Source organism: Enhydra lutris, unplaced genomic scaffold (genome assembly GCF_002288905.1).
Source record: "Enhydra lutris kenyoni isolate GAN:26980312 unplaced genomic scaffold, ASM228890v2 scaffoldscaffold76, whole genome shotgun sequence".
Classification (NCBI taxonomy): domain Eukaryota; kingdom Metazoa; phylum Chordata; class Mammalia; order Carnivora; family Mustelidae; genus Enhydra; species Enhydra lutris.
Window position 1 is genome coordinate 721,576 of NW_019154160.1, and position 13,985 is coordinate 735,560.

The 13,985-nt window shown below is 37.1% G+C and overlaps 1 protein-coding gene across 2 annotated transcripts in view; it reads left to right on the plus strand.

Annotated features, from left to right (window-relative positions):
* Positions 1 to 13,985, plus strand: part of LOC111160489 (AT-rich interaction domain 4B) — a 141,386-nt gene that overhangs the window by 81,047 nt on the left and 46,354 nt on the right. For both annotated transcript variants that reach the window (XM_022523636.1, XM_022523637.1), the window contains exons 9-15: positions 2,924 to 3,003; positions 4,379 to 4,455; positions 5,942 to 6,096; positions 9,506 to 9,578; positions 11,461 to 11,555; positions 12,416 to 12,513; positions 13,594 to 13,837. In XM_022523636.1, the coding sequence (XP_022379344.1) occupies positions 2,924 to 3,003; positions 4,379 to 4,455; positions 5,942 to 6,096; positions 9,506 to 9,578; positions 11,461 to 11,555; positions 12,416 to 12,513; positions 13,594 to 13,837 (822 nt within the window). The remainder of the gene's footprint in view (positions 1 to 2,923; positions 3,004 to 4,378; positions 4,456 to 5,941; positions 6,097 to 9,505; positions 9,579 to 11,460; positions 11,556 to 12,415; positions 12,514 to 13,593; positions 13,838 to 13,985) is intronic.

The following is a 13,985-nucleotide window of genomic DNA, read 5'->3' on the forward strand; positions in this document are numbered from 1 at the left end:
GATAAGAATGCCTTAGGGACCAAGACAGTCACACACATGGGTGAACAGGATGAAGTATGGATTATTGTTCCTGAGGTGGAATGGAAAGCGAACCCATTTACACACCACCACCAGCGCTGGCCAAAGCTACCATATGTGTAGTTTTTGAAATGCATAAGAGAGTGAGTCCTTCAATAGCTCAGTTGGTAGAGTGGAGGACTGCAAAACCCATGAGAAAAAAAGAAAAAGGTAGATTTTGTTCACAGTTTTAGACCCAAGTTTAAGCCCCTGATACTTAGGCTATTGAGTCCCAAGTTTATATCTTACAGTTCAGACTTCCATTCTGACCTCTGGACTTGGGTATCTATTCAGTTTCTCCATTTGGATGTCCTTCAGCCATCTCAAAACATAATAGGTTTAAAACTAAACGCATTCTCTCCTCCCTCCTTCCCAAACTTGGCCCTCCTCCAGTGTTTCCTCTCATGGCGAATGACCTGACGTCATTTGCGCAAGACAGAAGCCTGAGCGTCCTCTGCTCAGTCAGCCCTTCACTCCCCTAATTGCCTCTGATACTCTCTTTCCTTTAATACGCCATTGCCACCGCTCTGCATCCGAGTTGCTGCCTCTCTCTGCGGGGTGGTTGTGGTAGCTTCACCTCGTTCAACTCGTGCCCTTCTCTAGCCCATTTTCTTTACAACAGCCAGAGTAATTTTTCATTCCATTTTATTTGTTCTATGCTATTTTATTTTATTCTTTTTTTAAAGTTCTATTTATTTAAGTAATCTCTACCCCCCCACGTGGGGCTTAAGTTCAAGACCCCAAGATAAAGGGTCATATGCTCTTCTGACTGAGCCAGCCAGGCACCCCCAAAATAATTTTTATTTATTTCATTTTCTCAAAGTATTTTTATTTTATTCTTTTTAAAGATTTTATTTTTATTTATTTATTTGAGAAAGAGGGTATGAGAGAGAGAGCAAGAGCATGAGAGGGGAGAGGTCAGAGGGAGAAGCAGGCTCTCTGCTGAGCAGGGAGCCCAATGCGGGACTCCATCCTGGGACTCTAAGATCATGACCTGAGCCGAAGGCAGACTCTTAACTGACTGAGCCACCCAGGCACCCCTTTCAAAGTAATTTTTAAAAGGCAAATCTGTTATAACATTTTCCTGCTTCAGGGTCTTTCCTTAAAGATTTTAGATTTTATCCTAAGAGTTAACATGGCCTAAAATGCTGGAAAAATCTTAACCCTTCTTATCTCCCTTATCAATCCAAGCAGAAAGTTAGCCACACTGACCTCCTTTTGCTCTCTTGGATGGGTTCCAGTACTTGCTGTCTCTGGACCTTCCCATTATTTGTTTCCACTGCTTGCAGTAAACCCCTTATACTATACACACATGAATCCACGTACTTCCTTTGGTCAGGCCAGTTCCCACTCAGTCTTGAAAACTGAGCTTAAATGTTGTGTCTTCAAGAAAGTGGTCCCTGCCTACTTAGATAAGGACTTCACGCAGTAGCAGTTAAATACACGTGCACTTACTTGTTTAGTGCTTGTCTTCCCGACTGTAGGGTGCAAGCTCCACGTGGGGACGAGCAGTGACTGTCTTGGTCTCTTGTTCTCTGGCATCTAGTACAGTAGCTCGAGGTGGCAGACAGTATCTATAGAGTGACAAGATGAGTATATGAGCAAATGCTAAGTATTTACTTCAGGTCTTTATTTGAAATGATGGGGAAGTTTACCTTGATGCTAATAATGTATAAAAGACTTTGATCAAGGAGTTCATTCAAAAGGCCATCAGCATTTAAAGAATGCCTAGTACAATGCAGTTGCATTTAGGGAAAATGTTAACCAACTCCTTAAAGACCGGATAGAACAAACCTATTTCTAGCTGCTTTCTGACCTGTGGTGAGAGTACATGCCTTTATGTACCATTGTGTCATCTCAGAGCCAATGAGCCCATCCCTAAGACAAACCTGTCATACTTTCTTAGCTTGTTTTTCATTTAGAAATATAACTATTCTGTTAACTTGTTCTTGGTATGCATAGTGAGCTGTCTTGGAACTAGAATGCTAAAAATTCTTAGATATCTTGCAGCAGCCTTTGGGAAGGCCGGCTTTAACCTCACTTTATTTTTTTTATTTTTTAAAGATTTTATTTATTTATTAGACAGAGATCACAAGCAGGCAGAGAGGCAGGCAGAGAAAGCAGGGTGGGGGAGGGAAACGGGAGAGCCCCATGCGGGGCTCCATCCCAGGACCCTGAGATCATGACCTGAGCTGAAGGCAGAGGCCCAACCCACTGAGCCACCCAGGCACTCTTAACCTCACTTTAAATAGCAGCTGAGGTGGCTCCAGCTAAGTCCTCCCTTGGGTAGTGATCAGTCCCACACAGCCTCCATGTTTTTTTTAAAAATGTTTACTTTTTAGAGTGGGTGGTATTATGAAGAAATTTTTGTGCCTGTTATATATATTTAAATGTAACTAGTAAGTAGAACCTCATCTCTTGCTTTTTTAAGATCGAGACTGCTGTGGTTGAGCATCTGATACTGGCTCCCGTTTTGGTTCCCACAGTTCTCCTAGCCGTGGCTCACACCCTCTGTGAAGGCTCAGCCTTTACCTCCGGACCGGCCCAGACCCCACTTTCATGCTGGCATCCTCTTTCAGACTAGAACTTGGTCTGCAGCGTCAGTCTAGGCATGGCCTTGCTTTTGCTTCCGACACAAGCCTGTGCCAAAAACAATGTGGGGAATCCAGAGAGCTGGAGGGATAGAGGATATAAATTTAAAATTACTTGTGTGTATTCCCACATGCGTGTAGCTGTTTACCCTACAAACTGAAATTAGTTTTTAAACTTTGAGCTGAAACTGTTTTCTGAAAGGATTTACATAGTTGATACGTAAATATCTATAAATGTGCTCTTAGTTCTAATAGTTTCACACTTTTTTTTAAAGGTGGTCTGTCCAGATTGTAGTGATGAAATTGCTGTGAAAAAAGACAATATTCTTGTTCGGTCTTTCAAAGATGGCAAATTGTAAGTATGATTCACTAGAGGTGAAAAATATGCTGTTTTTCCAAGTTAGGGTGATAAATGATAAATTAGTTATTTCTAAAGCTTACACTTTTACTTTTCATCATACAGAATGTTTCAAAGTATGATCATTTTTCACATTATCATTTAAGTGGTCTTACAAGTCTGCTTTCCTTGTTCATTTTTTTTTTTTTTTTTTAAATCCCAAGAGTTTACCTAGTTTGTCAATATTTGCCTATATAGTAGCTGGTGATGTGTTGAGGCAAATTTAAATATATCTACTGTATCTAATACTTGATTGCTATCTATGAAATCCACTTTAACAATACTGAGGTAATCAGAAATTTGAAAACTGAAATTGAATACTGGTTTGATGATATTAAGAAATTATTGTTAATTTTTAAATGTGTAGTATTGGTATTATGATTTTTAAAAAGAATTTTCTTTTAAAACTTCATAATAAAGTATATTATAAATCAAATTAAATAATATCTGGGATTTGCTGTAAAATAATCACATGGGGTGGGAGGAAGTAGGTAAGGATGTAGATGAAACTAGTAACTATGAGTTCATGATTATTGTAGTTGGATAATGGATATGTGGTGGTGGTTCATTGCACTGTTCTATCTCCTTTTGTATGTTTTTGAAATTTTTAAAACAAAAAGTTAAAAAAATAGGCAGGTTGAAAAATGTATTTGGAGTAGTTCTCAGGCTTTTGTAGATTGATATAAGCCAAATGCAGAAGAGCTGAATGATGGAGAACAATGATTTATTATTGTAAAATAGGAGGTAGATGTGATATATATGATAGAAACTCTCCCAGTTGCTTGGATCTGACATCCTCCCTATGGCTAGGGAGTTCCATGAAGGATCTTAAATTATATATTAGAAGTTTGCTTTTGAGCGTAGACTCCAGTTTAAAAACAATTATTAAAAGAAAATTTACATTATAAATATGTACATTTTCTTCCAGTCTTAAATTTAGTAATCTCTTGTGATCATCCCAAGACAATGGCAAATTCTTACTCTTTGACTTCTTTTTTATTGGATCGATCCTGCTATCGAGATATTTTCATTTATTATTATTTTGGGTAGCAGGATCGATATTTTCATTATTGCATTAGGCAGGAGGGACTCTGATATTTGAGAATACCTTGTAAAACATCTCTCAAGGAGGGGTTATTCTGTAGATGATTACATATTTTAACATCCTGTCCAGCATTTTGTTTGGGAATTGCAACACTGTGCAGTCACTTTCATTGTAAATATTAATGTTTCCATATTTTCAGTATCTTTTCTGTGGTGCGTGATTGGCCTCTTAATCTCTGTTGTGTTTTTGTGGCTTTCTTTTTCTTTAAAATTAAAACAAATAATTTAGTACTTCAGTGCCGAGAAAGGATGTCCATGAAATTACTAGTGACACTGCACCAAAGCCTGATGCTATATTAAAACAAGGTAAGGATAATCTTGGGATAATTTATGGTTAATTTAAAAACTGCTAAAGTGTTTTTGAAGATCAAACTTTCTTTTGCTCTTTAAAAAACATATTTTTGAAATTCTGTCTTTGAAGTTCTGTTTGGTTCTATATGAATTACACTTTTGTAAATCCGTGTGTCTTTGCTGTTACAGGGCTGTTTTTTCATCTTTAGCATATAATCGGGGCAGTAATCTAGGAGTGGGAGGAAACTAGATCATCAGCCAATTACTATAGACTTGCTTTGCCTAGTAAATAAAATACTAGTTCCTGAGGATTATAGAAACAGGAATCAAAAGTAATTTTGATTTGGCATCTCTCATAGTATAACAATAATATTTTATTGAGGCATATGCCATAATTGCCTTTCTTACTTGATTTTTGGCATTGTAGAACTTTCTTATTGCCCAGGTTCATTAAATCTGATAAGATGCTATGTAGACTAGTTAAAAATCAAGAATTTGTGGCTTAGAGTTCTTGTCCACGTATTGTAAAAGAAAAATAATTGCGTCTTGCTGATTTTGGTTTAAGCTAATTACTGATAAAATTTTAATTCTGGTTTTACTAGGAATGAAAACGTATCTATAGTACATTTTCAGCTATTGTACGTTCATTACAGTGGCTTTGTGCTTGGTATATAATACTGTTTAATAATCACTTATTGGACCAATGATTAGAAATTTACCTATATTTTTTTAAACTTTTTTTTTTTTTTTTTAGAATTTTTTTTTTTTTTTTTTTTTTTTTTAGATTTTATTTATTTGTCAGAGAGGGAGAGAGAGCGAGCGAGCACAGGCAGACAGAATGGCAGGCAGAGGCAGAGGAAGAAGCAGGCTCCCCGCCGAGCAAGGAGCCCGATGTGGGACTCGATCCCAGGACGCCGGGATCATGACCTGAGCCGAAGGCAGCTGCTTAACCAACTGAGCCACCCAGGCGTCCCTTTTTTTAAACTTTTAAAAAAGATTTTATTCATTTGACAGAGAAAGAGAGATCACAAGTAGGCAGAGCAGCAGGCGGGGGGCTGGGGGAAGCAGGCTCCCTGCTGAGCAAAAAGCCTAATGCGGGGCTCCATTCTAGGACCCTGAGATCATGACCTGAGCTGAAGGCAGAGGCTTAACCCACTGAGCCAACCAGGCGCCCCAAAAAGTTTACCTATCTTAAAGTTGTTTTTACTAGGCATGTTTAATTTTTGTTTAAAAGAAGAAAACTCTTTTTTCCTTTGTATTTGTTTGAACCTAAGTCACCTTCCAGTAACAGTAGTTTGCCATCTATAAATTGGGTGCCTGATGCTTACGACTGCTGGGTTTTCAATGAGTCACTACGGTGCACAGTGCCTGGCCCACAGCCAACACTTGATAAATGTCTGTGGTATTAGCACAGTGGTTAATTTTTTTATCTTGTTTAATGTTGTTAGCAAATCAGTTGTCTTAATTTCTCCAGTTCACACAGTTTTGGTCCTCTCTGCAGCCTTTGATCAGGCCCTTGAGTTTCATAAAAGTAGAACTATTCCTGCTAATTGGAAGACTGAACTGAAGGAAGATAGTTCTAGCAGTGAGGCGGAGGAAGAGGAGGAGGAGGAAGATGACGAAAAGGAAAAGGAGGATAATAGCAGTGAAGAAGAGGTAAGGACAGTCGATGTCTTATGAAATTAAGAGAAACAGTTGGGTTTCCTCTGTGAGTTGGGATTTGGCACAAAGTCATCAATCACTTCAATGTTTTTAGTATTAGAAATATTTCATAATAAAAATATGCTTGTGCTATCCATCATAACCAAGTAGTTTGCTTGCTTATTTAAAATAGAAGTATAATTGAAAAACTATTACAGAACTATTACAGAACCCCTCACTAGCGATATGGGTTGCTCGGCGCCACCCTAAAAATAAAATAGAAGTATGATCTTGGGAAATTAAGAATATTAAGTTATTTCATTAACCTCAGAAATGTTTGTTAATCTTGCCATGCTTTTGGTTTATCAGATAATAAGGGAAATACCCACCTAATATGGCAGAGTGCCACTTTCACATGCTTTTCATCGTCCTGTGGCCAGCTCTCACCTCCTACTGTGTGTTTATCTGCATATTTTATTGAAGTACCTAGAGAAGTATAAAATATATCATCCATCTAGTATTATTAAAAGATTAATCAGCAAAACGGATTAATATCTCTTTGATTCAGAGGATCTTAAATTACATCTAATGCAAATGGGTGGATAGTTCTAATTAGATCATAAATAAGGCATTTGTGAATTTGTATGGGTCACGGAGATGAAGTTTTAGATTTTACTGTAAATGGTACTTTAGGTCTAGCAATGATAAGTACCAACAAAAGATGTCCATGATATTACTGGTGATACTGCACCGCTGTACTTGTTAATGTTCCGTTGAATGACTGCCTAAAAGTTACTGGTGAATGGTGCAGATAGTGAAGTCTGTATCTGTGATCATTAAGGGAACTAGACTGAATGTTTTCAGGAAACTAATAATTTAATGTCAATATATAATATTTTAGGTAAGTTATTCTGCCATCTAACTGTAATAAACAACTGTTGATGAAATAGGATTGTTTTAGACTTTGTGTTTTATGACATAGTGCTTTATGATGACAGTGTGTAGTGTAGGAGTTTCTCAGCTTCAGTCTCCCCACTGCATTCTCTTTAAAATGCCGACATGGGGCACCTGGGTGGCTTAGTGAGTTAGGCCTCTGCCTTCGGCTCAGGTCATAAACCCAGGGTCTTGGGATCGAGGCCCGCATCAGGCTCTCTCCTCAGTGGGGAGCCTGCTTCCTCCTGTCTCTCTGCCTACCTGTGATCTTCCTCTCTGTCAAATAGATAAATAAAATCTTTTAAAAAATTTTTTAAAAAATGCCAAAATGAGCAAGCAGTCCTTTACTTAAAACATCCCAAAAGGGGGCACCTGGGTGGCTCAGTGGGTTAAGCCTCTGCCTTCAGCTCAGGTCATGATCTCAGGGTCCTGGGATCGAGTCCCGCGTCGGGCTCTCTGCTCAGCAGGGAGCCTGCTTCCCCCACCCCCTCTCTGCTGGCCTCTCTGCCTCCTTGTGATCTCTCTCCATCAAATAAATAAATAAAATCTTAAAAAAAAAAAAAAAAAATCCTCCCGAAAGGTTCTTTTCACTCAGAAGTCAAGCTTCACTTACAGAACCTCTCTCACAGTCTGGCCCAACCTTCATACCACTTCTCTTGGCATACCTTGCTACTTTGAACTTGATGCTATAGCCATATTAAATTATATACCTTGTTTCTACTCAGCCTGTACACATACCAATACCTCTGCCTACACTGCTCTTCCCTGTTCTCCCCCACTTAGCCTGGCAAACTCCTGTTCAGTTTTCAGAACCCTACTCACATGTCGCCTCTATAAAGGGAAGCCTTCTGTGAAGCATCACCTCCCTCACCTGAGGAAAGTCAATCACTCTTATTTGCTGGTCTAACCTGATATCATTCCTTGTGCATGTTTTGTTATTTATACCCTTTCCCCCCACCCACACACGTATCACCTGTTTTCTCCCCTATATGCTCTTCAAGGGTAAAAGACCCTGTGTTACTCGAGAGTGTCTGTCAGAATGTATAATATGTAAATAAATGAGAGTCAATAAATACTAGTTACTAAAATTTTTGTTGCTTAGATTTGTGTTTTATAAATGTTTTTGTGAAAGCAAATATGGTTTCCAGTTTAAACATTTTAAGTTAAATACAAACTTCACTGAAAGATTTTCGTGACAGGAATACATTTGGCAGTTTATGAAAGTCAAATATTGTATCGGGGGCGTTTAAGATAATATCTAGAAAGTTAGATTCCCTTAGATTTGTATCTGATTACTTTACCAAAGCCTAGCGTCTGTGGCCCATGTTTAAATTGAGAAGTGCAGTTTTAATGAACAAATTAATAATTGTTATTTATTCTTCTCTGTTCAACCAGCAGACCTAAAAGTTTATCAACATGGATTTTGTTTCTGGTTTTTAACTTGCCTTCCTTTGCTTTGTTAGCTTTTAGAAGAAAAGGGTAAATGTCAAAACAATGGCATTAGACACATGATTCTTTAAAAATTAAAATGATAGATTTATTTAGACTATCCATTGAAAAGTATGCTCTTAAGTTTTACCATCAAAGATGCATTTGTTTCAGTCAGAGTAACTGTAACCCCAGGTGTGGATTTTGAATCACTTTCTCTGCAGTTACTCCTGATCATGTTCTCTAATGATCATATTCTCCATTGCTTATTATTTTTCTTTTATTTGATTCAGCACCTAGCGTAGTGCCTACACTTACTGGTGCTCATTAAGTGGTTTGTTGAATGGATGATAGTCACTGAATTGATGAGTTCCTCCATCTCACCTACTACCCTGCTCCTTGCAGGTCGCTTCAGGACCAGCTCCCTACTGCCACAGCCCCTGGCCACAGCAGCAAGAAGCTAGTCCCTCCCTTGTAATTGATAAATCGGGGAACTATTTTATTACTTGAAGATTTCCCTAAGTCTGAATCTTCAGGTATTGTAGATCAAGTTTGTTCCCCACTTTACTGATTTTATAAGCTTGAAGTGCTGTACAGTGGGGCTGTATACAGTGAAGGATACTTGTGTTACAGCTAAGGGGACCCACACCTGTATAGTTCTGGAGGAGCAGCTGGAGTCAGTTTTGATGTTAAACCCTGACCCGACTTAATGTAAGCGAGAGTAGGTCTTCTTGAGCCTGTGGCCCTGATTTAAAGAATAGATATCTGATATGGTAAAAAGCTCATGAGCCATCTTGCTAAGTCTCACTTATATGAGAATTTACATTTGGAATTATCACTGTTGAGATACCTTTTAGGACATACTCCTTTGGAAAGCATAAAATGTCTAGACTTGCCTGGTTTTGAATAGCTTAGTGTTAAGAAATAATTTTTACTTGGTAAAAAAAAAAAAAAGCCTTTCAAACATTTTGGTAAATATTAGTTTCTGCTGTTGGTAGGAAATCTTGTATTATTAAACTGCTTCCTTGAGAAAAATAATATTTTCTTCTGTGACTAAAATTAGGAAGAAATAGAACCATTTCCAGAAGAAAGGGAGAACTTTCTTCAGCAGTTATACAAATTTATGGAGGATAGAGGTAAGTTTTTTTTAATTCATGGTTAATGTTATAATGTATTATATAGGTAATTAATACTTTAAGAATTCTGTTCCTTAAGCTTCATGTCATGATCTCATGAGTCAGGTCATGGCTCTCTTCTTGATTGGCAGCATCACCAGCACCTAGCATAGTACCTGTCATACAGTAAATGGAATGAGGACTTTGATAGTATTTTGATGCATATTATGGCCATGGACCCATATGGCCTGAATTCTGTCCTGGCTGTCTGGCCCGCCATCCATGGGTCCCCAAAGAACTCCTAGTACGAGCGAGCAGTAGCATAATGGGAATCATAGCACCATTTATGTGCACCTACATAGGTGCTTTTAGTTAAAAGCCTCCCTCTCCAGAATCACTGTTTGATATAATTAGGATCTGTCTGTATGTGTACATGTGAGTGAGAGAGGGAGGGAGGGAGAGAGACATCATAAACTAAGATGGGCCATAAGTCTTCTTGTGACCCAGCCACACAGAACTAAGCAGAGAATTAAACCATCCAAAGAGTTAGATGTAGAGAAAGGTTACAGAGTCTCAAGGTAAGCCTTGGTTTAGCTGTTTGAATCTGCCTAATGTTGTTAAGGAAATACAAGGATTGAGGTAAAGTGGTGTGGGTGCTAACCTTTAATTTCTGGTCGTGACCTAGTCCGCTAGTCACTGTGCCCCTGTTACTCTGCTGCTTTTCTGCTGTTTAGAATATAATGTCTCCTTTCCTGGGAAATGCTAGGAAGGGAAGTGAGGAGAAGCAGAAAACTTTTTTAGCTTGAGGAGGACAAAATGAATAATATTTAGAAGTGCCACCATACTCTGGGAATTAATTTTCTTGCAGGATGGAAATTAATGTTTTTTAAGTCCTCATTTGTATTGCTGATAAGTAGAAGTTGACTGTCTTTTGCTCTCATAAGTGATAGTGGCCACTATAATGCAGGTATCTTTTTATTATTTGATAGGAAATGTCTTTGCTTTCATGTTATTTCCTTGTGTGAAAGGAGGCTTGGCCTAAGAATGTAAGCAATTTCCTAGGCTTTTGTATAAGATAAATAAAAAAGTGAAGAAAATTTTAAAAGTTAATATTAGAAAGAATGATAAAATATGACCATCCCAGTCATAGGTTGTTTTGAAAGGGCCACAGTTATGTCTCCATCCCATTATTTCCTCTACCACTTTCTAATGGTTTTAGTGTCCTTGCCTTGCATGGTCCACATTAGAAAGAAACAAAACTAAGTGGCTCCGTCAACTGAGTGTCCAACTCCTGGTTTCAGCTCAAGTCATGATCTCATGAGTTGTGAGATCCAGCCCCATGTTGGGCTCTGCGCTCAGCGGAGAGAGTGCCTCTCTCCCTCTGCCCCTGACCCCCCTCATCCCGTGCACTCTCTCTCTCAAATAAATAAATATCTTTAGAAAGAAACAAAACTATATAGTTTCATCCTGGAATCATTGTTTAGACTAGGAACCAATTAATAACATACAAAGAAAGTATCATGAAAATCACCCTCCTTGTGAAGCTGTTGCCTATTAATTATCTTATCCCTTTCTTCAGTTCTACTAAACCTTGTTTCCTTGATTTAAAAAAATTTTGTTTTGTTGATATTTTATTTTGGTTTATCGACTATTTATTCTTTTGCTCATCAAGGAAATGAAAATGTAATGAAATCATATAAGGTTTACAAAATCTGGTTTGAGAAATTTTTAAAAATGAAATGGGCTTAAGTAGTAGACATCATATTTTGATTAAGGGATTTGTTTTTTCATATATACACTTTGCACTATATGTATTCAGATATTCAGTGGTGATACCTGAATCTTGTAATTTTAAATAAAAAATGTAGCATGGTTACGATCTATTTTGTATTTTCTTTAATAGGCACACCTATTAACAAACGGCCCGTACTTGGATATCGAAATTTGAATCTCTTTAAGTTATTCAGACTTGTGCACAAGCTTGGAGGATTTGATAATGTAAGTATTACAGTTAGAAATGAAACATGTTTTTCATACAACATGTTTTCTTGTCTAAAAATTACTTAAAATTATATACTAATAAAAACTTTAGAAGGAATAGAAAATGTGAAGCACAGGTTAGAACCAGGTAGCTTCCTTAGACCAAATTTAAATTTAATTAAAGATTCTTTCAAATGAGCTTTCTGATTTATTGTTAAGTTTGTCAAACTTTAATAAACCACCTCTGTATGTCTGAGTCACAGCACAACCATATTGGTAGAAGTTTGTCCTCTTTCTCTTTTCCACTAGACTATAAGGTCCTTGAGAGTTAATATTCTTTATATCCTTAATCTCTTCCATTCTGTCTGATGCACACATACACATACACACGTACATATGTAGAAACATGCTGAAAAAATCTTCATTGAAGGTTGCCATGATGTATGATGTCCCTTCAATTAAGATTATTCTGGGGGAAAAAAGGATTTTGTATAATAAAATGTTTTATTAAGTTCCTTAGAATTGCTTTGATTTATTAAGCTTATAGGTTTTATGGGAACTAATACTTAAAGAATTTTATCTGTAGATCTTCATTACAAATTTTGATTTAGAAACCCGAGTATTTTCTTACGTACTATGTCAGGGCTAATTTAAAAATGAAATGGCCTAATATGTCAACATTTGTAATTCTGAGATTTATTAGAATACTAAAACTTTAAAACATTGTTGTAAACCAAGTTTTTCATTTAGAATTTATTAAGTTATTTTCATTCCTTTGAGACCAGAAACAATACATGTAAACATATATATGCTGCATTAATAAAAATTTTATTATATTCCAACCTTTTAATTTGGGAGTTTTCATTTTACTTTGTTAGATTGAAAGTGGAGCTGTTTGGAAACAAGTCTACCAAGATCTTGGAATCCCTGTCTTAAATTCAGCTGCAGGATACAACGTTAAATGTGCTTATAAAAAGTAAGTCAGTGCTCTCTTAATCTCACAAAACAAACTGAGGGTTGCTGGGGGAGGGGGGAGGGAGAGGGTGGTTGGGTTATGGACATTGGGGAAGGTATGTGCTATGGTGAGTGCTGTGATATGTTAATAAAAAATAAAAAAATTAAAAAAAAATTAATGTACTTAATAAACCTACATTCAATACTTTACCTAGAAAACAGGTTAGAATTTACTGTATAACTGAGACTAATTATTTCTTCTAAGAAGCAATCAGAAATTTTTACTAGACTGATCACTTTATAATAGCCTTTTCTACAGTGTATTCTACGAATACTACATCTATGAGATATTCTGTGAAGAAAGTTTTTGTGGCCAAGTAAATTTGGAAAGTACTATGTAGAGGTTAAAATGCCAGAGTGTTAAAAAGTTGAGGGTTGAATCCTGGTTCTGCCAGTTATTAGCTTTTGTGCCTCTAGGACCATTTCTTTGTTCTCCTAAGCTTTAGTTTCCTCTTTTGTAAGATGGGATGTTAGTCCTTGCCTCATTGGACTACTCTGATGATGACATGAGATTTCACGTGAATGCAGAGGCCTAGTGAACGGCATGCAGGAGGTGCTCAACAGATGGATACTGATACCTTTAATAACTACTGTTGTTACAGTTACTATCCTTAACATTCTGCCTTTTCACTTTTAGTGTAGGTTTTTTTCTTTAAGATTTATTTATTTGAGAGAGAGGGAGAGGGCTGGGCAGAGGGAGAGGAAGAAAGAGTCTTAGGAAGACTACACTGAGCAGGGAGGCCAACATGGGGCTCGATCTCAGGACCCTGAGACCAAGACCTGAGCCAAAATCAAGAGTAAGATGCTCAATTGACGGCACTACCCAGGCACCCCAATGTAGTTTTTTAAGTGACTTTTTTCCTTCGAAAAATGTTTTTCTTTGGGTTAAAGAGATTGGGAAGAACAGAACTAGAATAAACAAGAATAATAATATGGCTCAGTATCTGAGGACTTAAAAGAAATGAATACATTTTAAAAACCGTAACTCTACAGCAGTATTTTGAAACGTTTTCCCAAATGTAATTTCTCTTCATGTTTCCAGATACTTATATGGTTTTGAGGAGTACTGTAGGTCGGCCAATATTGAATTTCAGATGGCATTGCCAGAGAAAGTTGTTAACAAGCCATGTAAGGAGTGTGAAAATGTAAAAGAAATAAAAGTTAAGGAAGAAATTGAACCAGAAATCAAAGAAATAAAGATTGAAGAGGAGGAGAATATAATACCAAAAGAAGAAAAACCTACTGATGATGATATTGAAAGAAAGGAAAATATTAAACCCTCTCTGGTAAATCAGATACTGTTAATGGTGCTGTACCTTCTTTGGTACATTTTCTACCTCATCTATACAGTTTTCATAGCTAATTTATCGTAAAATGTTATACTTTATTTTTTGTGCATTTTTTCCATTAAGTGCTATTTTTATATTTAAAATT